Genomic DNA, 26812 nt, shown 5'->3' on the forward strand with positions numbered 1-26812 from the left:
CTGCCAGTAATAAGACATAATACAATAATACAACCTCCTAAATTGGCTTTTTCAATAACTAGCTCATGTGATGAAAACCATAGAACTATAAGAAGAACATCAAATTAAGAACCCATAATTCACCTGAAACTTCAGGGAATTTCAGCTGTCACATACCACTTGTTTCTGTCTTTATCTACTCTCCCTGACACTGAAAACACTGAGTCTGATTCCAAATCATCTATTTGCCTTAACTTGGGCAAATGTCATCAGAAGGGCTTTAAGTTAGGGGGTACAGTAGATTGTGTGCCAGGTGTAGAGGCAGAAAGACCTGAGTTCAAATCTGGTCTCAGACACTTACTAGCTGCATGACTCTGGGCAAGTCACTTGAGCTTTGTTTATTCCAGTTTCCCCATCTGATACTACCTAACTCCCAGGGTGGTTGTGAGGATCAAATGACATAATCATTGTACAGCACCTAGCACAGTGCCTAGCACATCATAGGTGCTGCATAAAAGTTAGCTACCATTATTATCATCATTATTATTAAAGCCGATAAGTGGAAAGGAGAAAACTGCACACTAGTCATTTCTTTTTTTCCTATCAAGCCAGATATCTATAATATAGGAAGAAGAAATACTCAGAAGTTCACAGGAGAAAAAAAATCCAAGAAAGGGACCAGCAAAAAAGCAAAAATAAAAACAAAAAAAGCATGTCAAACAAGGGCACAGGATCATACATTTGGAAATGAAAGGGACCTATGCTACCATCTAGTCTAATTCCTTTATTTTACATGAGAAAAATGGGACCCAAAGAAATTAAGGGGTTTGTTCAAGGTCTCACAGATAGTAAGACATGAATTTGGGTTCAAACCTTCTGACTCTGAATTCAGCATTCTTTGTACTATCCCAAGAAATGAATTTTCCTACATAGGATATCAATGAAGCTTGATAGGACAGAGCTAATGCCTGATGACTCAAGAGGAATAATGGATAAAATAAATGGATAAAAAGCATTAACTAAGAACCTACTATGTACAAAACTCTCTACCAAGACCTGAGAATACAAACAGAAAAGTTCTAGTCCCTGCTCTCAAGGTGCTCACAATCTAATGAAGGAGACAACCCATATGGACGGTTTTCGCTGTAAGGCAGATGGCAAGGTCCTGTTGAGGTTTAAGGGCACTGAGAGCCCAAAATAGTGATACATGGGTCCTGCCTGAATGAGTTTGACCTATGCCTTCCTTCAGCCAAAGACAAGGTTTAACACTGACAGAGAGTGGGCACGATTCTAAAAATCCGCCATATTGGCCAGACTCTTAAGGAATCTAAACGTTGGCTAGACTCTTAAGGAATCTGAGCGCCTTAATGGAGGCAAGATGGATCTTTCATACAGAAAGACTGTGGAAGGGATCTAGGGGTGGCCAAGTAGTCTGGCACAACTGAGAGAAGGGGTCTAGGGAAGATAAGGATGGGAGTGGCCAGTAGGCCAGGGGAATTGGGAGGTAACAGAGAAGGGCCAGGAAGCCACATGACCAAGGGAGAATGGTGTTTAGATAGGATCAAGGGTGGGAAGTAGCAGGAGACACAGAGGTAACAGACAGTGGAGGACTGGGCAACAGAGAACTGGGAGATTGGGCATAGGCTACAATGAAAAGACAGTTGAGAGGATTGCTGAGATGCTTCAGGCAAACTCCAGAGACTTGACTTTACGGCAAAGTTCAAGGACAGTTCAGGTGGGATTTTCAGGGTCACAGACAAATGAGACCCAAATTCTTTCAGGGTAAGGGGTGAAGGTCTTGGCTTGGGCCTGTACCTTGTCAGTCCATGGTCATTAGGGTACAGCAGCAAAGCAGATGGTGAGGCTTCTTTAACATCATATCAAAGTATGATATTGCATTGTTTAACAATACCAAGGACTTAGATGGACCATCAGGAATGGGGATACAAGAAAGGCAAAAAGGCCAAGGACAATCTTTACTCTCAGGAAGCTCACAATCTAATGGGGGAGACAACAAGCAAAGAGTTACATAGCCGTAGACAGGATAAATTGGAGATTATCAACCATAGGATGGTAGGAACTTTCTTTTCAAAGTTTTTTTCAAATGGTAACTGTGGCTACTGAGGAGGAAGGGACCATGGTCCCTGATCATTGATGGTAGTTGATTAGTAGAACAAGATTAAAGTGGGGAAGTGGGAAGGAGGAGGGAGGCATAAGAAGATCTATTAAATAAGGCAGAGAAGGAGAGTAGGGAAGCCTGTCAAGGAGTACATTTGGGTAAAGATCAACAGGACAGCTAGGTGATGCCATAGTACACACAGCACTGGGCCTGGAGTCAAGAAGACCTAATTTCAAACGTAGCTTTAAAGATGTTTATTAACTGTGAGACCCTGGACAAGTCACTTAGCCTGTGTTTGCCTCAGTTTTTTCATCTGTAAAGTGGGGATAATAATAGTACGTACCTCTCAAGGTTGTTCAGAAGATCAAACGAAATAATAACTGTAAGGCACTTAGCACAGTGCCTGGCACTGTAGGCACTATGTAAATATTAGTTATTACTGTTTTATCGTTACCTCCCAGGGCTGTTGAGAGAATCAAACGAGGTAAGAATCGTAAAGTGCTTACCACACTCCCTGCACATAGTAAACATGATATAAATGTTAGCAATCATTAGCTGTCATTATTAATGAAGGTAGAAATAGGAAGAAGTAGAAATAGGATATTGTCATTGGAGTATGATACCGACCACCAGGCCAGAAACACACGAAACACAAGAAATTCACGAAGGTGAAGAAAGATCACATGTTTCAAATGGAGGCATGATGAGAGACTTAAGTAATCCAGACATAATTTAATTTTTCTAATGATAATTTAATCCTTCAAAAGAAGCAAGAAGGGGGATTTCTATTCTGAACCTGACTTTTACTACCTATGGAGAACTGATAGCTAAAATTAAAATGATGGGGACGTTGGCAGGGAATGGTTACTTCGTCAGAAATCAAGACAAAGAAAGAGGAAAATGCCAATCATAGTCTGATGTGAACCACAAATTTTGGTAGGGGTTTCAAAGGATTCAGAAAAAAGATAGGGAGGGTCCCATGGCCTAAAATTCCACAGCCAAAGTCAGCAAGGCAGAGATTGGAGGCATACTAGAATATAATTTCCAAGAAACAAAAATAAATGATTCTGACAACTCTGATAAGGAAAAGTGTTCTCTAAATAGAACCATATGGAGGCAGGGGAATATGATTGGCCAATCTTAAAAACACACTAATGGAAGATGGAAGCAAGAATAGGAGATGAAGATGGAATTTGGAGGCATGGAATGATCCTGAAAGAATGTCAAGAGCATTCAAGTTCATAAGGAGTTAAGGCTATTTATAAATACTAATGAAAATGTGTATTTTCATTAGCACTTATAAACATAAATGGGACATAGCAGGTGCTTAATAAATCTTGTTGACTGAATAGTTGATTGACCTTTAAAAGTCTGTGGAGAATAAGAGTGGTGCCACAGGACTGGAAAAGAGTGATTATTATCCTAATTTGTTTTTCAAATGGAAGAGTGGAATCTGAAAACTCTAGGCCAGTGAGTTTGAATCTGATTCCTCAGGAAATTCTCGAACATATTATTAAAGGGATGGTTTGTGACCACAGTGGTTCCAAAGAAGCGGGATGACATCATTGAAAATAGGTCATGCTAGACTAACTGAATTTCCTCTTTTTTACACAATTCTAAGATTGGAAAATCAGCGAAATGCCAAAGATATTATTTATCTAGATTTCAAAAAAGTATTTAACAAAGTCTCTCATATCATTCCAGTAAGTGTGAATGACTGATTCCAAAGAATAGGCATTCATGATTCAGAGATAATTTGGAGAAGGGCCTTTGCTGGAGTGCCTCAGGGCCTAGATGAAGGCAGAATTGATATACCTTTCAATTTTGCAAGCCTGAGAACAATAGGTAACACACTGGATGTCAGAATCCAAAAAGTTCTCAACAGGTTAGCAGGGTGGATTATATCTAAGAACATGAAATTTAATAATGTAACATTTTACATATGGATTCAGAAAATCCACTTCTCAAATACAAGATGGGGAGAGGCATGACTAGATAGCAATTCACCTTCAATAGATCTTGGGTTTTTAGTGGAGTACAAGCTCCATAGGAATCAACTGTATGATATGCCAGTCAAAAGTATTAATGCAATTTTAGGTTGTGCTAAGAAAGCAATCATCCTGCCCTGGTCATAGCTCCTCAAATTTAGCTCCTACACTGTAGGAAGGACACTGGTAAAGTAGAGTGGTGAAATGAGCAGGACTTTTAACATCATGTCATATGAGTATTGAAGTTATTGGGATTTTAAACTTGGAGCAGAGAAGAGTTAGAGGGAATGTGATAACTGATTTTAAGTATTTGAAGGCTTATCATATGTAGCAACATTAAACTTGTTTTAGTGTTCCCAGATAAATGGGAAGGAAAATGCATATTGTATACATTTTGGCTCCACAGAAAGAAATGCTTTCCATACAAAAATGGAATAGGATGCATTCTCACCAAAGATCTCCATCCAAGCCCAGGCTGGATGGACACTTGTCTGGTGTGTGGGAGTGAATGTTTGTTCTGGACTAGATGCACTCAGAGATCTCTTTCAGCTCTAAAATTCTGTAATACCATTTCAAACCTTATTTTACATTACCCTCTGCATGTTCTGTACAAGCTAGACTGCCAGCCGATTACTACATTCTACATTATTTCTCTCACCTCAATATAATAGCTTGAGTAATTCCTAGGGCCTGGAATATGCTTTCTCCTCATCTCTGCCTTTTCAGAATTCTAATCTTTCTTCAGTATTCAGCTCAAGTGTCACCCCTCCTTGAAGACTTCTGTCATCTTACACTAACCCTGCTTTCCCTTCTCTTGAACATAGGGGACTACTATCAGAACTGGAAATGTTTGTTTCTCAGTATTTTGTTGTTGATGTGGGCTCAGAGGGAAAAAACACACAAAACACACACACACAAAACACAAAAAAGTCAGCCAGGCACCTGTGGACCAGTCTTGGGCTCACCTAGACAAGCACATGTTCTCCCCACAATGAGTGTAAGTTACCACTGCCATGGGGAGACAAGGATAAGGGGGGAGGGAAGGAAATACCACGTTCCACTTCACTAGACATCCAGTCAAGATGGCAGTCCCAAAACCTCTTCATCAGAATAGGAAAGTAGAACTTTTTTCTTCTTTTTAAAATTTAAATCCTTTTTTCAATCAACAAAAATCTATTTTCCTCCTTCTCCCATCTCTCCCCCTGTTTAAAAAAAGAAACTCTTGTAGCGATTATGTCAAGCAAAACAAATGTCCACATTATTCATGTGTAAAAATATGTCTCATTCTGCACCCTAAGGCGCCACCTCTCTCAGGAGGTAGAAAGCAGGCTTCCTCGTCTGGTCGTCTGGAACTGTAGTGGGTCATTGCATAGATCAGAATTCTAAAGTTTTTCAGAGTTGTTTGTCTTTATAATGGTATTATAGAAATTGTTCCTGTGGCTCTATTCACTTCATTCTGCCTTAGTTCACACAAGTATTCCTGTTTTTCTGAAAAGTGTCCCTTTCATTATTTCTTACAGTATAATACCAGTAGCTAATAACAGCTAGCTTTGATAGGTTTTAAAAATATGATCCCATTTGACCCTCACAACAACCTTTGGAGGTAGGTGCTATTATCTCCATTTTACAGATGAAGAAACTGAGATATAAAGAAGTAAAGTGATTTGTCCAGGGTCACAAGCCAGTAAGTGCCTGAGGCCAGATTCCTTACTCTAGGCCCAGGGTTCCATCGACTATGCCATACTACTCTGTTACATTCATATAGTATAATTTGTTCAGCCATTTTTCAATTGATCTCTTATAGTTTCCAGTTCTTTGCCAGTACAAAAAAAAACTACCATAAAACATTTTTGTCCATATGGACCTTTTCCTTCTTTCTCTGATCTCTTTGGGAATCTAAGCCTAGTAGGGCTATCAATGGTCAAAGGGTATGCACAATTTGGTAGCTCTTGGGACATAGTTCCAAACTGTTTTGCAGAATGACCAGACCAACATACAGCATGATACACTCCTGCAACCCTTTCAATATTTATCATTTTTCTTTTTGGTCCTCTTTACCAGTTGTGTGATTCTAGGCAAGTCACTTCACTTCCATCTGCCTCAATGAAGAGTACCTCATGCAGGCTGGAAGAATCAAAGCCAGAATGAAGATGGCAGGGAGAAATACCAACCATCTCAGGTATGCAGATGACACCACTTGGATGGCAGAAAGTGAAGTGGGATTACGAAGCCTCTTGATGAGGGTGAAAGAGGAGAGTGTAAAATAGCTTAAACCTTAACATAAAAATAAACAAAAAAACAACCTTGGCAACTGGTCCCATCACTTCCCAGCAAACAGAGGCAGAATTGGAAGCGGGGTTGTATTTTATATTCTTGAGCTCAAGGATCATGGCAGATGGTGATGGCAGTCATGAAATGAGAAGGCGCTTGCTCCTTGGAAGGAAAGCGATGGCAAATCTGGACTGCAGAGTGGAGACATCACCTTGCCCACAGAGATCTGTATGGGCAATGCCATGGTTTTTCCAGCAGCGATGCAGGGCTGTCAGAGTGGCTGTCGTGTTTTCGAAGAAGACCATGCCATCGGAGAAAGGACGACATGACTCGCCCTTGACTTTGCTTTGAGTGAGGGAGGGCTGTGCAGGTCACCAGCCTCACTTCTCCTCCAGTGAATCCTGGGACCAGACGTTCATCAGGATGACTGGAGATGGCCCAGGATGCACTGGGAGACCCTCAGGATGAGGTGACGCCCATGCAGCGGAGGGCCTGTCTAAGGGCACGTGCAGGGCACGGCCCCTTTCATGAGCCGGGTCAGAGGACGCTGCAAGGGGAGGGAGGCTGCAGAATCCAGGGTTCTGAGGAGCGCGGACCGGTCAGGGCCTAAGGGAATCCTTCAGGCTCTTCCCGGGAAGGTCAAGCTTCAGTGCTCCGGTCACCTCATCGGAAAAGACCCCGATGCCGGAACGACTGACGGACTGCAGAGGACAGATGGAGCGCCATGGGAGCAGGAGCCTAGTGGGGGATGGAGGCGCGGATCGGACACGAGTGGACAATAGCGCCTACCTGGGGGGAGGGGCGAGCATCGGAGGAAACGCCCCGCGTCTGTCCGGCGCTTAGCACCGAGCCGGACCAAGGTGGCTGGCACCAATCCTAGCACATGGAGCTCCTCCTCGACCTCTCTTACAGAGTGGGGAGGACGTTGTCCTATTATTAGGATTATAACCTATACCTGCCTCGGTTTCTCTCACCTAACACTCCCTACCGAGAGCAAGACTGGGGGACAAAAAAACAAAAACAACTCATCTGCTACGAGGAGCGGTTGGGGCCAGCTGGAGAAAAAAGCGTTTGTTTTCTCCCCCGCCCGATCCCCGGGCCACGGAGGAGCACAGGACGGGGGCGGGGCGAAAGAGGGGCTCCCGTCCTCCGATTGGCCGGGAGTGAGCGGAAAGGGGCGGGGCGGGGCGGCGCGCGCTCTCTGAGGCGCGGTCGTGTGGAGCGCTAACGGCCGTTGGAGAAGAGAACGCGGCGTCCCTGGCGAGGGTTTCTGACCGGCGCTGGAGCTACTTTCTTCCGGGCCCTGGGTGAGTAGCCTTCCTCTGAGGGGGTGTCTCCCCCAGAACTGACTCCTCCAAACCTCCTTCGCTGTCCTTGGCGGGGCCGCGGGGTCCCTCTTGAGCAAGGGGGAGCGTGGCAAGCAGGGCGCATGCGCAGAGCCAGGAACGCCACCCAAGCTTTCTGCCCTTTGCGTGGCACCGTCCCCCTCCCCACCCAGATTCCGAGCTCTGCCAACCTCCCTACCAGCAAGTAGGCTGCCAGAGCTTAAGGACTCCCCTGGATTCAGCCTCCCCCTCCCCTTATTTTTTTTCAGGTAGGGAAACTGAGGCCCAGGGAGGTGCCAAGTCACAGTGAGTTAGGGGTACGGGACCTCCACGTCCTTTCCGTTTGCCCCCCCCGCTTTCGGATCCATATAAGCCAGGTGGATCAGTTACGGGGTGGGAGGGCCGACGGGAAAGGACACGGCCCCCCCCGCTCCCCAGTTTTCTCCCTTCCAGTTGGCACACCTAGCCCATTCTCCGTTGCCCTTGGTTTAGTCCCGCATCTTTCCATGATACACTTAGATTTCAGTTCTCCTGAGGCCTGGACGCTCATTCATTCACTACATACGTATTCCGGAGGTTCCGTGCTGGATGCCAGGGATAGGAAGATAAGCGTTACGCGGCCCCTGCGGTTGTAGGAGAGGACACCTGGCATGTCCAGAGATGACTGCGTAGTGCAGAGAGTGGGGCAGAGGAGAGCTGCGGCCAAGAGAGGCTCGCGGGAGGGACCACCAGAAAACCCTGAGTAGCCTGCACTAGTTTTGGGGAAAGGTAAGAGATGTGGGGGTGGTTTATGAATAGTCACGATGATGAACATGGTGTGATAGTGTGAAATTCCCTGCGCTTCTTCTGTGGGCAGTGCCTTTCTGTTAGCAGCTGCAGAGGCTGAGCTTACACAGAGAGGAGGGTAGCAATTAAAGGCCAGGATTTGGTTTTGGTAGATAAGGAATTATTAGCAGGAGCCTCAGAACCACACATCTATTTTCCCTAAGGCTTTTATTTTCTAATAGCTTCCTCACCTCTATTTGGAGCAATCCGGGAAAGACTCAGGGTAATAATAACTGCCACTATTTCCTCTGATCTGCTCTGGCTAATAGAATATTTGAGCTGGAGGGAACCTTAGAATTAATCAAATTTATTTAAGTTTTAAATTGAACGTAAAGATGGTTTAGAATTCTGACTCTTATATTACCTAGTTGTGTGATCCCAAGCAAATTACAACCCTTTTCAGTTTCCTCATCTGTAAAATGGGGATAGTAATCCTTATACTACTTATTTCACGTCCAGTTAACAATCATGAATTGATCACTTGCTGTGTGCCACATGTTAAGTGTTTGTGTTAGAAAAAACAGTCCATGCTTTCAAGGAGTTCTGAGCCAAACCGGAGAAAAAACATGTAAATAACTACGTATAAATGAGATTCAGAGAGGGTAAATTGATGGCAATCTTATAGGAAAGGCACCAGCAATAAGGAGGTTTGGGAAAGGTACCTCACAGACGGTGGGATTTGAGCTGGGACCTGAAGGAAATCAGGGAAGCCTGGTGGAGTTGAGGAGGGAATTACAGGTATGGGGAATAATCAGTGAAAAAGTATTGAGAGAGGGAATACTTGTTAGAGGAATAGCTAGGAGGCCAGTGTCACTGGATCACAGGATATTTAGAGGGGAGTGAGATGTAAGAGGACTGGATAAGTAGAAAGGTCAGGTTGTAAAAGTCTTTAAAAGCCAAATTGGGATTTTATAACTGATGCTTGGAAGGGAATCCGATCTCTGCTTTAGAAAAATCAGTTTGATTACTTAGCAGTTAAGAAAATCATCTGAGTGGAGGATGGACTGGAGTGGGGAAAGACTTGAGGCAGGAAGACCATCGAACAGCACTTGGAATGGTCTAGGCCTGAGATGATGAAGGCCAGGTGGTGACAGTGTCATAGTGGAGAGGGAGGGGTTGTATTTGAGAGATTTACAAAGGTGCCCTTGACAGCACTTGACAACAGATTAGATATGGAGTTTTTGAGAGATTGTGGAGTCAAGCATGACATTAGGTTTTAACCATCCAGACTGAGAGGATAGTAGTGCCCAAAACAGTTTTAGGAAAATTAGAAAGAGAGAAGAGTTTGGGGGAAAAAGATAATGAGTTTGGTTTTGGATACATTGAACATATTTCACAGAGTTGTTGTAGAGAAGATGCTTTGTAAACTCTCAAGCACTTAAAAACATGAGTTACTATGACCGACTCTCTTAACTTCATAAGGAAGAAAAGCCCTTTTTTTCTTTGACCTTTTGAGAAGAGGTTGAATTACAGAAAATAACTTTAGTAAATAATTAAGAGGAAAAGCAACATAGAACAAACTTATTGCAAAGCTAAAAATGTTATTACTTACAAAGCCACGGAATTAAGTTCTTCTCAGGATCCTGTGTCACCTGGTCCAGGCTCCCTTACCCTTAAAGCATTTATTAAGCATCTGCTATGTGCCAAGCTCTGCCAAACATTGTGCTAAACACTAATACAAAGCAAAGTCAGGCCCTGATTTCAGGGTATTCGGTGAGTCTGTAGAAATGTTCCAGGAGAGGCTGTCACTGATTAGGACATCCTTGTCCACTAAGTCCTAATGAGAAGAGGCCTTTCATCTGGGAGGAGCTTCCCACTCTTAACTGTAGCCTGATTTATTCTGTGTGGAATTCTGTAGGCATTTTGGGACTTCCAGACCTAATACTTAAAACTTGTGGAAAACCTTCTCTCTATTGTGATGAAATTTAAAAAAGAATCAGCTAATACTTATTAAGTGTCTACCATGTACCAGGCACTGGAGAGATAGGTACAAAGAATGAAATAATCCCTGTTCACATGACCTTACATTCTAATGAGACAGATAATGAATACATGGAAAAATATAGTGTAAGTAAAGTTAAGAAATATACGCATATGTGTACATATACAATCAATAAACATTAAGTGCCTATTATGTGCCAGGCACTGTGCTAAGTGCTAGGAATGCAAAAAGAGACAAAAGACAGTCCCAGCACTCAAGGATCTCACAGTCTAATAGAGGAGAGAATAAATATGTTTTTTTAAAAAACTACATACAGGATAAAAAATAATTAGAAGAAAGGCACCAAATTTAAGAGGGTTTAGAAAAGGCTTCTTGTAGAAGATGAGATTTTAGTTGACACTTAAAGGAAGCCAGGAAAGTTGGAGGAGGAAGGGATAAGGAAAAGCATTTCAGGTTTAGAAGAACAAGGAGGTCATAATTACTGGGTCAGGGTATGTGGAGGGGCATGAGGAGTAACAAGACTGGAAAAGTAAGAGGGGTCTATGTTATGAATGCCAGACAAAGGATTTTGTATTTAATCAGTACCAAATTGCCTTGGTGGAGAGAGAATCGAAGTTAGCAGACCTAAGGAAGAGGCTATTGAAAATAATCCAGGCTTGAGATAATGAGGGTCTTGCACCAGAATCATGGCATTTTCAGAGGAGAGAAAAGGGTGTATTCAAGAGGTGTTGCCGAGATGTGTGACATAGTGAAGAGTTGACTATGACTTCTAGATTTCAAGCCTGAGGGACTGGGACAGTGGTGGTGCTTTTGACAGTAAGAGGGAAAGAGGGAGAGTGTAGGAGGAGGAAAGCTAATGATTTCCGTTTTGAACAAACTGAGTTTAAGATGAGTACTGGATATCTAGTTTGAGATGTCTGGAAGGCAGTTGGAAATGAGAGATTGGAGGTCAGCAGAGGGGTTAGTACTGAGTAGGTAGATTTGAATCATTAGCATAGAGATAGTAATTAAATCCATAGGAACTGATGAGATCACCACGTGAAGCAGTAAAGAGGGAAAACAGAAGAGGTCCTGGACGGAACCTTGTGTGAGACGTTGATGGTTACAGGGCATGATCTGGATGAAGAGCCAGCAAAGTAGACTGAAGAGTGGTGGTCAGATAGGTAAGAGGAGAACTAGGAGAGAGAGTCATATCCTGGTAAAGAGAGTATCCAAGTAGAGAAGGGGATCAACCATGTCAAAGACCCCAGAAAGATCAAGGACACTGAAGATTGAGAAAAGGCCATTGGATTTGGCAACTAAGAGATCATTAGTAACTTTGGAGAGAGCAGTTTCAAAGGAATGATAAGGTCAGAAATCAAACTGTAAGGGGTTAAGTAGGGAGTGAGAGGAGAGAAAGTGGAGGCACCTATTGTTGACATACTTTGTGGGGAGTTACGAGAGATTTGGCCATGCTTGTAGGAAGTAGAGAATGAGCCAGTGGACAGGGACAGATTGAAAATAAGTGATAGACTGGGGATGACAGAGGGGGCAGTCTGTTGGAAATGGGATGCAGTGGAATTGCTGAGCAGGTAGAGGGGTTAACCTTGGCAAGGAGTGAGGCCACTTCATGTGAGGTGGGGGTGAAGGAAGAGAGTGGCAGAAGGCATCTGAATGACAGGAGATGAGGAAGAGGGAGTTGAGAGCAAATGGCTTGAATGATTTCTGTAAACTAGGAAGCAAGGTTCTCAGTGGTGGGGGGAGGAGGAACCACAAGAGGTTGGAGGAAAGATGAAAAGGTTTGGAAGAGCTGCTGTGGAGAGTGGGCTAGTGAGCTGATAAGAGAGGTATGGCAGGACTGCCTGGCAGCAGGGAGGCCCAGGTGAGGCTGTGCACCATCCACTTGTGCTGGACCCAGTCAGAACAGTTGTGTGGTTTTAGTCCTTTCAGTGTCATGCATAGGAGCAAAAACAGCAAATGGTGGGAGTGATTCAAGGATGAGGCTTGGTAGGGCATAATTGGCAAGGTCACATGATGAGGGGACAATGTAGAGTTGAATTGGTTCACCAAGGGACCAGGATGTGGAATAGAGGAGAGAGTGGTTAGTGCAGGGCAGATGGCTTGGGAGAGAATTGAGAGGACAAAGGATTAGAGGTCACAGTGTGGACCAAGGTTTTGTAAAGGAAAGCAGAGACATTGGTGAAAAACTAATAGGTTTTGGTTGGATAAAGGGATTTGGGAATTCTTGAATGGGGAAGGTGAATGGTTGTTGGCAAGATCAAGGATTTGATTATCTTTGTGTGTGTCTGAGATGGGGATCTCATGGGAAGTGAGTAGGTTAAGAAACAGCATTTAAAGCGTTTGAGGTTGAGTTAGTATACATGGTGAATGAAGTCCCCTAGTATGAGGGGAGGAGTTAGGGGAAGAGAAAAAAATTGTGAGCCAAGTATCAAACTCTTTGAGAAAGGAAAGGGAGTGTTCTTGGGGTCTGTAGACAGTAGCTACCAGGATTTTGATTGGGTAGTAGTTAAGAGTAGCATGAACTTCGTAGTAGTTAAAGAAATGCACTGTTGGAGGGATGAGTGGGTACTGACAGTTAGTGGTGGGGGAGTGGGGATCAGGAAAGGCTTTATGCAAAGAAGAAAGGTCTGAACTGCATCTTAAAGGAAGAGAGGGACTCAGGCATTTGCTAGTGCAAAGGCATGGAGGACAGGAGATGGAGTATTGTGGGGTTAATAGAGAAGGCAAGTTTGGCTGGATTGTGGAGTAAGGGAGGGGAATTAATGTCCATTGAGGCTGGAAAGTGGGTTGGAGCTAGGCTGTCTAGAGCTTTAAAAACTAACTGGAGGGGTTTAAATTTTATTCTTAGTAGCATTAGGGACTCTCTGGAGTTCATTAAGTAAAGGAGTCCCATGGTCAGATCCGTGCTTAAGGAAAATTACTTTGGCAGCAATAGAATGAATTTGAGTAGTGAGAGACATGGGGGAAGGAGACCAATTAGGAGGCTGTTGCAATAATCTAGGTGAGTGGTGATGGGGGCCTGATTTAAGATGGTAACTGTATAAGTGGTGACAAGGGTTTGGATGTGCGGGATGTTAGGAAGGTAGAATGTTTGTTGTTAAGTCATTTCAGTCGTGTCTGACTCTTTGTGGCCCTGTTTGGATTTTTCTTGGCAAAGATAATGGAGCGATTTGTCATTTCCTTCTCCAGCTCATTTTGCAGATTCAGAAACTGAGGCAGACTGGGTTGAGTGACTTTCCCAGGGTCACCCAGCTAGTTTCTGAGGCCAGATTTAAACTCAGGGAGATGAGTCTTCCTGACTCCAGGCCAAGTGCTGTATTCATTGCTGTGCACCTAGCTGCCCAACTGTAAATGTAGAATGAGGAAAAGTGAAGAGTCCAGGATAATGCAGACATTACAAACCTAAGACACAGGAAGGATGGGGTGCTACTGCCTTTGAGAGAAATAGGGAAGTTTGGAATGGGGGAACGTTTAGAGGAAGGACAATGAGTTCAATTTTAGACCTTTTGAGAGGGAGAAGAGGGAATAAGCATACTAAGTGCTTTACAAATATTTTCTCGTTTGATCATCCCAACAGTCCTTTGAGGTAAGTACTATTCTTATCCCCATTTTACATTTGAGGAAACTGAGGCAAATAGAAGACTTGTCCTGGGTCACACAGCCAGCAAATATCTGAGGCTGGATTTGAACTCAGGTTTTCCTAACTACAGGCTCAGCAATCTGTGCCATCAGCTGCCTACCTTGGCTTTAGGTTGTCTCTAGGACATCAAGTTAGAAACCTTTAATTAGAAGCAAAGGCGTTAATGTGAGTTATACTGGACTGAACTTCAGAGAGAGAGGGCTGGACAGAGATGACAGTTAAATCCATGGGAACTGATGAGATTACCAAGAGAGTATAGAGAGGAAGAAGAGGGCCCAGGATACAACCTTGGGGAATATTCCTAGTTAGGGGCTGTGATATGAATGATGAGCTAGCAAAGGCAGACTTAGAATAGTCCAAAAAGTTTAAACCAAAGATACCATCAGAGGGAAGGGAGGAGGGGGCATCGAGAAGAAACTTGGAAAGGCTGCCTGTAGAAGGTGATTGAAGAGCTAAATCCCGAGGGGAGAGGAGGAGGGAGAATATTCCAGGCATGGGGACAGTCAGTGCAAAGTAGTGTTTTGTGTAGGATGCTTGGAGTGCAATAAAACAAAGTAAAGAACATTGGAAAGGTAGGAAGGGACCAGGTTATGTTAGGCTTTAAATGCTAAATGGATGATTTTCTGTTTGACCCTGGTGTTAATAGGGAGCCACTAGACTTGATGGGTTTGAGGGATGACATAGTCAGATCTGTGTTTTAGGAAAATCAATAGAAAGAGATCTTTGAAGCACAGTAAAAGTCCAGTTTAAGAAGTGAGGAGGACCTGTAATTTTTGAATGACGATATTTAAAAATAGCAATAAAGCAAAAGACATGAGAATTTGTAAGAAAGGAATTGAAGAGAGCCAGCTTAGCCCTCCTGCCCAGGAACGTTCTTTTCCAGAACCTGAATTGTCCAAACCATTTTTCCATTTATGTAGTCAACTGGGATTTCAGTAGGTGGGGGTACATATGTGGGGAGATTGTTGAAGATCTTGGATGTATTACTTAGGAGAAAACTGCAGAGGGCAGTAAAGTACATTGTTAAGAAAGTGGCAAGCCTCTTTTTTTGTGGTTTTTGTTTTGTTTTGGTTTCTTTTATTCTCTAAGGATTAATTTCCCCTCTGGAGGGCCATCTCCAGGTATCCTGGTTTATATTTGGCCACTGGACTCAGATGGCTCCAGAGGAGAAAGTGAGGCTGGTGACTTTGCACAGCCCTCCCTCACTTAAATCCAGTTCACTTGCAGGTCATGGCATCACCTCCCTGATGTTATGGTTCTTTTCAAGCGTGAAGGACAAACAACAATTTCCCCTCTGAGGCCTATGTCTTGAACTCCTCCATTTGTTCCTTTGGCTTCCTGTTTGTGATCCTTTAACAAAGGGATCCCTTATTAGTTGGCTGTTGTTCTTTGCCACCATGTTGGGGTCAAGGGTACAGTGCCTACCATATGTGATGTACTCTGCTCAGCGTACTCTATTCAGATACAAATAAGACTGGCTCCTACTCTCAAGAATCTTACAATCTTGTCAGGGAAATAACATAGCATAACATAAATGTGCAGTACTTCAAGAGTATAATCCTTCATTAAAGTCCTTTCTTGATACTTGATTATGGCATTGGGGCAGCTCTGGATTCTCAAAAGCTATGAAAAGGCAACCCAAGCTCAGGTGAGTTCTGCAAAGCTAGAATAAGTTTGCATTACAAACAGCCTCAGTGATGAGCTGAGTATCATCCCAAAACCAGCCTTGCTAAGTGAGACACCATGCCAGAAGATTGACCATAAGGTAAATTGTTGAGAGGACCATAGCAACTCATGAAGATTATCTAATAAAATGTGGAAGGGTAACAATTTACATCTTTAAAACATCATGCCACTATAGATCACAAATCTTTGGAAGTCAAGTAGAATTATTGTGACTGTGTGAGAGTATAAACCTCAGAGATCCTGGTGGCCCTAACCCCAGGGGCTGGAGGTTGTTGCAGGAATCCTAAGCACCCCCACCCAGGAGCACAGCCTGGACCTGACACAAAGCCCTGATTCAGGAACTATAGCTGGAGAGATAAGTAAACCAAAGAAGATACCACACAGTTTAAAAAATTATAGTTCTAAAGATTTCCCAAAAGGAGGGTAATTCTATATTGACTGCAAACACAAACTAAAAGGAAAAAATGGATTTTCCACAAGGACTACATGAATATTTAGAAGAAATGAAGCAAGAGATTAAAAACATGTAATAAAAGCTGTGGAGGAAAGTATTGAAAGAATAATTAGCTTAAAAAAGAAAGTGGAAAGCCTTGATAACTGAAAACTAAATAAATCAAACAAAAGTCACATCTTATGAGACAGCAGAAAATATTAGAATAATTTGAAAAAATTCAAGAAAATATTACATATCTGATATAAAAAATGACCTGGAAACCAAGTCACAGAGAGATGATTTGAGTCATTGGATTCCCTGAAAACCGTGACCAAAACCAAAAAAAAAAAAGCCTGAACTATAATGTCCAGAAAATGTTTCAGTAATTTTAATGTTTAATTAAATGTTTCAAGAAATCATGAATGAAAACTATTTAGATCCATTTGAATCAAAATGCAGAGTAACAATAAAAAATAATTCATTGATCATCTCCTGAAAGAACCCCAACCTCTAAGGGAAGGTTTTAGGAATATCATAACAAAAATCCAGAGATCTCACTAAAGATGCCTAAAAGACTGTTTTACAGAGACCTCAACCAAGGCAAGTGCTCACATGGTGACCAGAAATTCAAGGACACGTTCAAGGACTCTTTGAAGAACTTTGGGAGATGCTGGCATAGGACTGCCCGGCATGACCTGCCTTCATCAGAGAAGGCACTGTGCTCTGTGAGCAAAGTAGAATTGAAGTAGCTCAAAAAAACAAACAAACGGTGAGATGCGCAAATTCAGAGATTCCACCCCAAATGTTCACATGGACTGTTTGTGTCCAACCTGTGGTAGAGCATTCTGAGCTCATATTGATCTGATCAGCCATAGTTGGACACCCTGACATGGTGGTGTCATTTTGGTCCTCTTCTAGAACAGAGGAGAACAACCAATGTTTCTACCACACTAAATTTCTTTTTCATCTGTGACTAGAGTCATCATCCCTCACTAAAAAAACTAGATTGATTTAAATAAATATTTTAATGAAAATTTTATGACATCCATTAGATAATTTGAAATGGTTCGTGGAATCAGAACTCCTAGATCATGCAGTGGGTGGAATACTGAACTTGGAATCAGAAGGATTCATCTTCATGAGTTCAAATCTGGCCTTGGACATCTACTAGCTTTGTGACACTGGGGCAAGTCGCTGAACTCTGTTTGCCTCAGTTTCCTCATCTATAAAATGAACTGAAAAAGGAACTGGCAAACCACTCTAGTATCTTTGCCAAGAAAACCCCAAATAGTGTCATGAAGAATCAGACGTGACTGAAATGACCTACGAACAACAACAGAAATGGAAATCAAAAGATCAAGACTGGGAATAATAATAATAATTACTTACATTTGTATGTAGCACGTCATGTTGTAATGACGACTCGAAGTCAGACGACTTGGCTTTGTGTCCCACCTCCAACTCTTACTAACTGCTTGATTTCCTCCATGAGTTGACATCCCTTTTCATGCTACATATCATGGGGTCTTATGAGGAAGCCTAAACTTATATAAGTGTGATTGGTGGTAATTAGGGCTTTACCTCATTTGACTACTGCTCTTATTGTTTTCCCCATTTTCCAAAAGAAGTCATGGAAGGAACTGCTATACTCAGGTGAAATTGGCTTTGAGGGAAGTATAACCCTGGATTCGAATATTCTTGGGGAGAGGGGGCAAGCTTTGCAACCAATTTTGGTTCAGTGTGGATTAGATTATAATGATTTAAGAGATAATAAGTGAACTCTTTTAATTCCCCAGTTGATTGGAATCTCCCAGGATGGCTGTGCAGGAGAAATACCCAGGTGGAAGGATTTCCCAAGTCAGTCCAACAGGTAAATATTCCAAAGTTTTCTCTGCCAAATCCCAGCCCAACTATATTCTTTCATTTCTTTTGAGGGAAGAAGGAAAAAGACACAATTTACTGAAGTGTCAAAAGTAAGCAAATCACATAGTAATGTCTGAGGTGACTTGTTGCCAATGGAAAACTAAGTCTGAATATATATTGACATGTATGTGTGGAGGGTGGAACAAACATTTGTGCATTCTTAACATGATGTTATTTGAAACACCAAACAGGTACTTCAAGAAGGAGCAGAGAACAGACAGAATTATGTGAGATAGAAAATAGAACTATTAATTACTGTATTCTATGTTGCTTTTGTAGTCATATGGGCAGCCGGTTGTCTCCTGTCCCACAAGGATCCAAATTCCAATTGGATGCCAGCGTATTCTGGTGGTGTCATTGGAGATCTGATAATTTAGCTCTCAGAGCACCCCTTCCTCTATTTGTGAATTTTGCAGAGTTGCTTATGAAAGCTTATAGGAAACATTCCAAAAGGGAAACAGCAGTTGTTTAAAAAAGTGTCTCCTCTGACAACATAGCGTATAATTCAACAAATATTAAGTATCAGCTCTCTGTAGAGTTTTTCCTTTTATTAGGCCCTTCCCATATCTCATGGAGCTTGTAGTCAAATAGGGTCACTTGTCAAGAACACAAAAGTGTAGGAGAGGTCCAAGCAAAGAGCTAAGTGACAATATTAGAATGGTCAAGGAGTGAGCTTGAGACCACCCTGGAAGTTAACAACAAATTAGTTTAAGTAACAGAGTATATACAATGTGGTATTTAGATCTTTTCCTTTTCGTTTCTTTTTTCATTCTGTTTAAGAGCTACTGGAATATTATCTTTTAAAAAAAACCTTCAATTTTTTGATCATTTCATCTTTCTGTGGCTCACATTCACTTGGGGACCTTTAAGGTATTGACATGGCATAAGGTAAAGAAAAATCCTAGCTTTCAAGATACTTATTTTCACATATAAATATATGTGCATGTGGATGTATGTAGGTGTGTGTACGTATTTTTAAAAGACATGACCAAAACAAAATTGTCATTATCTTTCTCCTACACCCAATTCTTTTCCTAACTTCCCTGTTTTTTCCTACTGTACCACCAGCTTTCCAGACACGAAGCTTTACAACATCAGTATCATCTTTGACTCTTCTACCTCCATTATCTCCTATCACCATCCTACTTTAGGCCCTTTTGCCTGAACTATTGAAGTAATTTCCTAATTGGTCCTCCTGCCTCAAGTCTCCCCTATCTAACTTGCTCTCCACATGGCTACCAAATTAATATTCCTAAGACTAGCCATGTTGCTCCTCTGCTCAAAAAAAGCTAATCACCTTCTTGGCTCTAAAGTCAGTTGCAAAGTCTATTTGTCATTAAAAATCTTTCACAATAAAATTCATCCTGTCTTTCTGGGCTTCTTACATACTACCCTTTTCCCCACATTCTGTGCCTTCTATTACACTTCCTTCGGCCCCCCCCCCCCCATTATTTCATCTCCAGGCACCATGCCCTTGAACAGGTTGTTCCTTCTCCTCCCCAGTTATTAGTCCTCCCCCAACTGCAGCTTGTAGCTTTGGGGAAGTCAGTAATCTCCCTAGGCCTCAGTTTCCTATCTGCAAAATAGAGAGCGTTTTGAATGGCTTTTTCTTGTATGTCACTTTCATGAGAAGTAATGGTGGTGGCTGAAGGGTGTAAGTGTGGAAGACAGTGTTAGACCAAGTTGATGTATGGTGAAATTCTACTTGCCACACTCCAGCTTAATTGAACTTAAAAAATTTAAACCCCTACTATGTACAGAGCTTGGGCAGGAGGAGGGATTTAAAATGATACATAAAAGAGGGTACAGGCGATGTGGAAAGATTTGCAACATGCTTCACACATATTATGTCATTTGTGAGTCTTTACCTTTTGATGTAAGGACTATTTTTTTTTTTCCATTTTACCGATGAAGCAACTGAGGTTGAGGTTAAATGACTTGCCTCGGGTCACACAGCTAATAAATAGTGCAGGCAGGATTTGAACCCAGGTCTTCCTCATCCAAGTTCTGAACTGTGCAGTCAGGAGACTTGGATTTGAATTGTACTTAGTAACTATGTTATTGTAGACAAGTTGGTTCATTTCCCTGAACTTCAGGGTTCCTTCTCTGTACAGTGAGACTAATACTACTTGTTCTACCTCCCTCACAGGATTTTTATGAGAAAGTGCTTTGTAAACCTTTGAGCACTATAAGATATGGGAGCTATTACTAATATATACCTGTTCTCTCAAGGAGTTTGTATGTAGTCTAGTAGGGAGAATATGATACACACACACACATACAAACTAATTTTTTCTTTTCTTATTTTGCATTTCAATTTAAAAGAAATCTAAAACCTTAAAAAACTGTAATATAAGAGAGCACAGAAATATAAACCAATTATTATATAAGGTCTTGATAATTTCCTATACCTCAGACTAAAACCCTAACCATCCTGAAATCCTTTTTAACTTTCTTTATTAGGCCTTAGTTTTTTGGCCTGGTGGGGTAGAGATAGAAGTAGGAGATCTAAGTTCACCCTAAGTATCAGCTGTTGGACTAGAAGAAAGAGAGCTAGTGTGGCAGTCAGACTTTTGTTCAAAGCCTCCTTTTGGTTCTATGACCTTGACCTTGATCAAGTCGGCTCCCTGAGTCGCAGTTTACTCTTCTGTAAATGAAGGAATTGGGCTAGAGGACTTCTGAAAGTCTTTCAAACTCTGGGTGTATGATTCATTCATGAGATGTGGGCATTGCTTCTGCTTATAATTTGGAGGGCGCCTGTGATATAACTGATTAGGATCCTAGGGTTTTGTTGTGCTGTTAGCTAAAATTTTCTTAATCTCTTTTTAAATTCAAACTTGTGATTCTGTTGGTATAAGGTATGCCCAGTGTAGAAACTCCCTCTCCTGATTAAATTAGCAGTTTATCTGTGATAGTCATAGCGACTTGCCTGGGACTCAATCCAGAGCTAGTCTGGGTCAGAGGTGTGTCTTGAACTGACTTCAAGTGTCTTACTGACTGCAAGATCAGCTCTCTTCTTACTCTGCCATACATACTTTCTTCAAAATGATTATATAATCAAAATGGCATTCTAATTAGGCCAGAATAAAGCTGATGATGGGAAAGGTAGTGTGATGTAGAAGAAAGGGTGTCAGGAAGCCTAGCTTCTGATCCTGGCTCTGCCACTGCCACCAACTTTCTCCATGATGGTGGAGGAAGTCAGTTCCCTTGGGGCGTATTTTCCTAACTTTGAAATGAAGGTTTTGAACTAAATGACCCTTAAAGTCCTTTCAACCTTATGGTTTAATTTTTTTCTTTGTATCCTTAGCACCTGGCAAATATATTGGCACAATGCCTGTTGATTGTTCAAAAATGAATTTCTAGAACCTGAATCTCTTAAAAACAGTACTTTCATCTTGTATTTTATGCTGTATTCCTGCTATAGAGGGTAAGCTCCTTGAAAGGATAGGAACTTTTTTGTTTTGATCTTTGTAAATGTTAATTTCCTGTTCAGTATAGTTTCAGTTGCTCTCTGGATAAAATATAAACTCTTCAAACCAGCTTTCTAGATCCTCTAGAACAGGGATGGGGAACCTTTGGACTTGAGGACCTAGAGAGTTACAAATGTCCTTGAGGCTACAGGTTCCCCACCCTTGCTCTAGACTCTGGCCCCATTGACTGCTCCCATGTTTTTCTCCTTCTTTTTCTGAATTAGCCCCTCTGTTATAACCCCATTAGTCTCGTCACTATCCCAGGAGCATCCTGGCTTAATTGTCACTTTTGACTGTGCTCATGCTGTTCCCCAATCGTCACATGGGGAAGTTTTCCCTAATCACCTAAGTCTAGCAAAATCCTTTCTCTCTTCCGAGGTCCAGCTAAAGTTCTGTAAAACCTGTCCTGAATAATAATAATGCAAATTGTATATAGTGTAAGTTTTATAACTTTCTTTATAGTACCCTTGTGATAAGATAGTAAAATTATGATTATCCCATTTTACAGATGAAAGCCATAGGTTAAATAGTTAAAACAGCTAATGTATGTTGCAGACAGGTTTCAAACCTTGGTCTTTTCATTCCATAGTCCAGTACTCTTTTCACTGCACCACCATGCCCCCTTAACACCTAGTTATATCGATCTTTCCCTTCTCCAAATTCCTACTGCCTGTTATCTGCATAATATTATTTTTTGCATTTAATCATATTGTTCACATATCAGTTTACTGTTTCATTTTTGTACATATTTCTTGTCTCTTTATTGTGCTATAAGTTCCCAGTGGGTCATCTCTTTGAGTATTTTTCATAGCCCCAGCATGGTCCTGGGCACAGAACAAATAGAAGATAAGTATTTGATCTTATTTGAAATTAGGTAGTTCCAGAGAGCTGGAATAGACATGAAAGGGTGGGCTATTGGCTTGTGATTTAATTTGCAGTGTGGGTTTAAGGGTTATCTTTGCTAAATGATTTCAATGAGTGATATACTGGAAGCACACTAATGGTGGGTAGTGCCACTTGTTTCAGATTCCAGTTTGATTCAGAAGGGCAGTTCCCTGGGAATCGAATGGCAAACCCCAGTCATCTCAGAGCCATACAGAAGCCGCTTCAGCCGCTGCTCAAGCATGGCTGACAGTGGGGACACGGCCATCGGCACATCATGTTCTGATATCGTTGAGGGTAAGTTTGAATTGTTAACGAGGTTACTGACATTGTACTGCTTTTTTTAGATTGTGGTCCTGTGGTTTAGAGTGTTCATAAAGCCAGTCTAATCAGTTACCAAGTCTGATTGTTTCTTTAAAATGTCTCTTACATCCAACTTTTTCTCTTTTCCGTTGTCTTCACTCTACTCCAGGTTTTCCTGATACCTAATCTATTGCAGTAACCTCCTCCTTGATCTCCTTGTCTCTCCCATGTTAATAATCTTTTAAAAACACTGATTTAACATTTTTGTCATAATAATAGATTAGTGTTTCAGGGATATGTAACTTTCTTGGTGTGGGGTACCCCCTACCAGTGAAGATCCAACCTTGCCTTCCCTTAGTACAGAGTTTTTATGAATTTCTGTTACCAAAAAAAAAAAAATGCAGCACCCAGTTGCCATTCTTTTCTGTACTGGTTCTTGTAGTACAGTTGCAATCTATCACTGGGCTTATATTCAGAGCTCCAGCTTAGCTTCCAGCTGCTGCCAGAGCTTGTATTGACTGGTATGTCCTTGGAGAGTTCAGGGTCACCTACCCATGACTTTAGTAGAGGAACAGTATCATAGCTTGCATTTATATAGTGCTTCAGAGTTCCTTGCTCATTGAACTCTAGTGGCTTTCTGCTGCTGAGAGGACAAAGCCCAAACTCCTTGGTTAAACCTGAAGGGCCTGCCACTATCCACAACAAACCCTCTTTCCAGCCAGGCTAGTATCCTTGCTATCTGCTCATTCCCATCACTGTGCCTTTCCCCAACTTGTTTCTTCCCTTTTCTTTTCTTTTCTATGAAATGTTCATTACCCATCCCTCAGACTTATCCATCCTTCAAAGTTCACCTAAAAACCTGTGTTGTCCATAAGGCTTTTCCCACTAGGTGGCCTTCCATGGCAATCTTCCATCTTTTTCTCCTATAAGACTTACTTTCTATGTTGTTCACTTTGAATATTTATTAGTTCTGTGTTGACTTGGGATGAGAATATGAAATCCCAGTTGTAGGATGTGGAAAACTTTCTCTCCTCATCGGTAGAACAATAGTAATTCCGGGTAGGGGGGATTTTCTCAGATTCTCTCTCTGTATATCTCACTGAATAAAACAAAACAGCTTTCTGGGTTACAGAATTTTTTTGGTGGAGGGGGAGCATCATAGCTTTCAGGTAGGGTGGTATAACTGAAATAATCCTGGGAAAACTATAACTTCTTTAGAGGGTAATTCAGTCAATCAATAAACATTTATTAAGTGCCCACTGTATGCCAGGTGCTGTGCTAAGCCCTGGGGATACAAAAAGAGGCAAAGACAATCCTTGCCCTCAAGGAGCTAACAGTCCAACGGGGGAGACAACAGACAAATGTACAGACAAGCTGTATAGGATATTGAGGGAAGGCACTAGAATTAAGAGGGGTTGGGAAAGGCTTCCTGTTAAAAATGGGATTTTAGTTGAGACTAAAGGAAGCCAATAGGCAGAGTTGAGCAGGGAGAACATTCCAGACATGGGGGAAGCCAGAGAAAATTCGTGCAGCCAAGAGTTAGGATATCTTCTTTAGGAAACAACAGGTAGACAGTGTCTCTGGATCCAAGAATACGTGTGTGTGTGTGTGTGTGTGTGTGTGTGTGTGTGATGATTGGACCTGCACTTTCAGAAAATCATCTTAGTGGGGAGAGTATTGAGGCAAGCAGACTTACCAGGAAGCTACTGAAAATAATCCAGGCTTGAAATAATGAGGGTCTTGCACCAGAATCATGGTGTTTTCAGAGGAGAGAAAAGGGTGTATTCAAGAGGTATTGCAGAAATAATATGAAAAGGTGACATAGTGAAGAGTTGACTATGACTTCTAGATTTCAAATCTGAAGGACTGGGACAGTAGTGGTGCTTTTGACAGTAAGAGGGAAGGGGGACAGTATAGGAGGAGGAATGCTAATGATTTCCGTTTTGAACAAACTGAGTTTAAGATGTCTACTGGATATCTAGTTTGAGATGTCTGGAAGGCAGTTGGAAATGAGAGATTGGAGGTCAGCAGAGGGGTTAGTACTGAGTAGGTAGATTTGAATCATTAGCATAGAGATAGTAATTAAATCCATAGTAGAAACTGATGAGATCACCATGTGAAGCAGTAAAGAGGGAAAACAGAAGAGGTCTTGGACGGAACCTTGTGTGAGACATTGTTGGTTGCAGGGCATGATCTGGATGAAGAGCCAGCAAAGTAGACTGAAGAGTGGTGGTCAGATAGGTAAGAGGAGAACTAGGAGAGAGAGTCATATCCTGGTAAAGAGAGTATCCAAGTAGAGAAGGGGATCAACCATGTCAAAGACCCCAGAAAGATCAAGGACACTGATTATTGAGAAAAGGCCATTGGATTTGGCAACTAAGAGATCATTAGTAACTTTGGAGAGAGCAGTTTCAAAGGAATGATAAGGTCAGAAATCAAACTGTAAGGGGTTAAGTAGGGAGTGAGAGGAGAGAAAGTGGAGGCACCTATTGTTGACATACTTTGTGGGGAGTTACGAGAGATTTGGCCATGCTTGTAGGAAGTAGAGAATGAGCCAGTGGACAGGGACAGATTGAAAATAAGTGATAGACTGGGGATGACAGAGGGGGCAGTCTGTTGGAAATGGGATGCAGTGGAATTGCTGAGCAGGTAGAGGGGTTAACCTTGGCAAGGAGTGAGGCCACTTCATGTGAGGTGGGGGTGAAGGAAGAGAGTGGCAGAAGGCATCTGAATGACAGGAGATGAAGAAGAGGGAGTTGAGAGCAAATGGCTTGAATGATTTCTGTAAACTAGGAAGCAAGGTTCTCAGTGGTGGGGGGAGGAGGAACCACAAGAGGTTGGAGGAAAGATGAAAAGGTTTGGAAGAGCTGCTGTGGAGAGTGGGCTAGTGAGCTGATAAGAGATGTATGGCAGGACTGCCTGGCAGCAGGGAGGCCCAGGTGAGGCTGTGCACCATCCACTTGTGCTGGACCCAGTCAGAACAGTTGTGTGGTTTTAGTCCTTTCAGTGTCATGCATAGGAGCAAAAACAGCAAATGGTGGGAGTGATTCAAGGATGAGGCTTGGTAGGGCATAATTGGCAAGGTCACATGATGAGGGGACAATGTAGAGTTGAATTGGTTCACCAAAGGACCAGGATGTGGAATAGAGGAGAGAGTGGTTAGTGCAGGGCAGATGGCTTGGGAGAGAATTGAGAGGACAAAGGATTAGAGGTCACAGTGTGGACCAAGGTTTTGTAAAGGAAAGCAGAGACATTGGTGAAAAATTAATAGGTTTTGGTTGGATAAAGGGATTTGGGAATTCTTGAATGGGGAAGGTGAATGGTTGTTGGCAAGATCAAGTGTTTGACCATCTTTGTGTATGGCTGAGGTGGGGACCTCATGGGAAGTGAGTAAGTTAAGAAACTGAGTGTTTGAGGTTGAGTCAGAATGTGTCTTGAAATCCCCTAGTATGAAGGGAGGAGAGAAAAATTGTGAGCCAGGTATCAGATTCATTGAAGAAGGAAGAGGAGTTGACCCAGAGGGGGCAGGGGGGAGTGACATCAGTAGACCACAGCTATGAGGATTGTGATTGGGTGGTAGATGAGAATAGTATGAAGCTCAAAGGAGGAGAAGTTACTGAGTGATAGTGGGACTAATTCAGGGGGATGTGTTATTGGGGTATGTAATAACCCTTGTTCAGTCTTTCCTCCATACTCCTACTCCACTGATAATGATTGCAATTTCCTAGTAGGCAGAGACTTTTAACTTCTTTTAGATTTCAGTGTCTAAGTAGAGTGTTCTGGCCATGGTATAGGCTCAATGAATACTGATTGAATGAATGAAAAGATATGATACAGTCATTCAAAAATTTTAATAATGGATTTGGTACCTTATCATGTATTTCCTTTCAAAAATATTTCATTTCCCCTACTAATCTTTAGATCTAAGCTGCCTAGAATTTAAAATTTAAGTTGTATGCGTATTGAATAGTCTTATAGAACTTGAGTGCTGACTGGACCCTTAGAAATCATCTAGTTTCCACTCTT

At 42.0% G+C, this 26812-nt stretch overlaps 1 protein-coding gene across 9 annotated transcripts in view; it reads left to right on the plus strand.

The window, feature by feature from the left end:
- The first annotated feature begins 7522 nt into the window (after positions 1-7522).
- The window catches only part of CEP85 (centrosomal protein 85), a 39297-nt gene continuing 20007 nt past the window's right edge, over positions 7523-26812 (plus strand). For 2 of the 9 annotated variants that reach the window (XR_011967113.1, XM_072609431.1), the window contains exons 1-3: positions 7542-7664; positions 18005-18078; positions 22613-22780. Coding sequence is in view for 4 of the 9 variants with exons in the window: in XM_072609431.1 (XP_072465532.1) it covers positions 18024-18078; positions 22613-22780 (223 nt within the window). In the remaining 5 variants the exon portion in view is untranslated. Of the gene's footprint in view, positions 7665-8201; positions 8451-18004; positions 18079-22612; positions 22781-26812 lie in introns of those variants that run through there. The other 7 variants (XM_072609435.1, XM_072609437.1, XM_072609438.1 and 4 more) reach the window with 7 other exon arrangements.

The sequence above is a fragment of the Notamacropus eugenii genome, chromosome 5 (genome assembly GCF_028372415.1).
Source record: "Notamacropus eugenii isolate mMacEug1 chromosome 5, mMacEug1.pri_v2, whole genome shotgun sequence".
NCBI classification, from domain to species: domain Eukaryota; kingdom Metazoa; phylum Chordata; class Mammalia; order Diprotodontia; family Macropodidae; genus Notamacropus; species Notamacropus eugenii.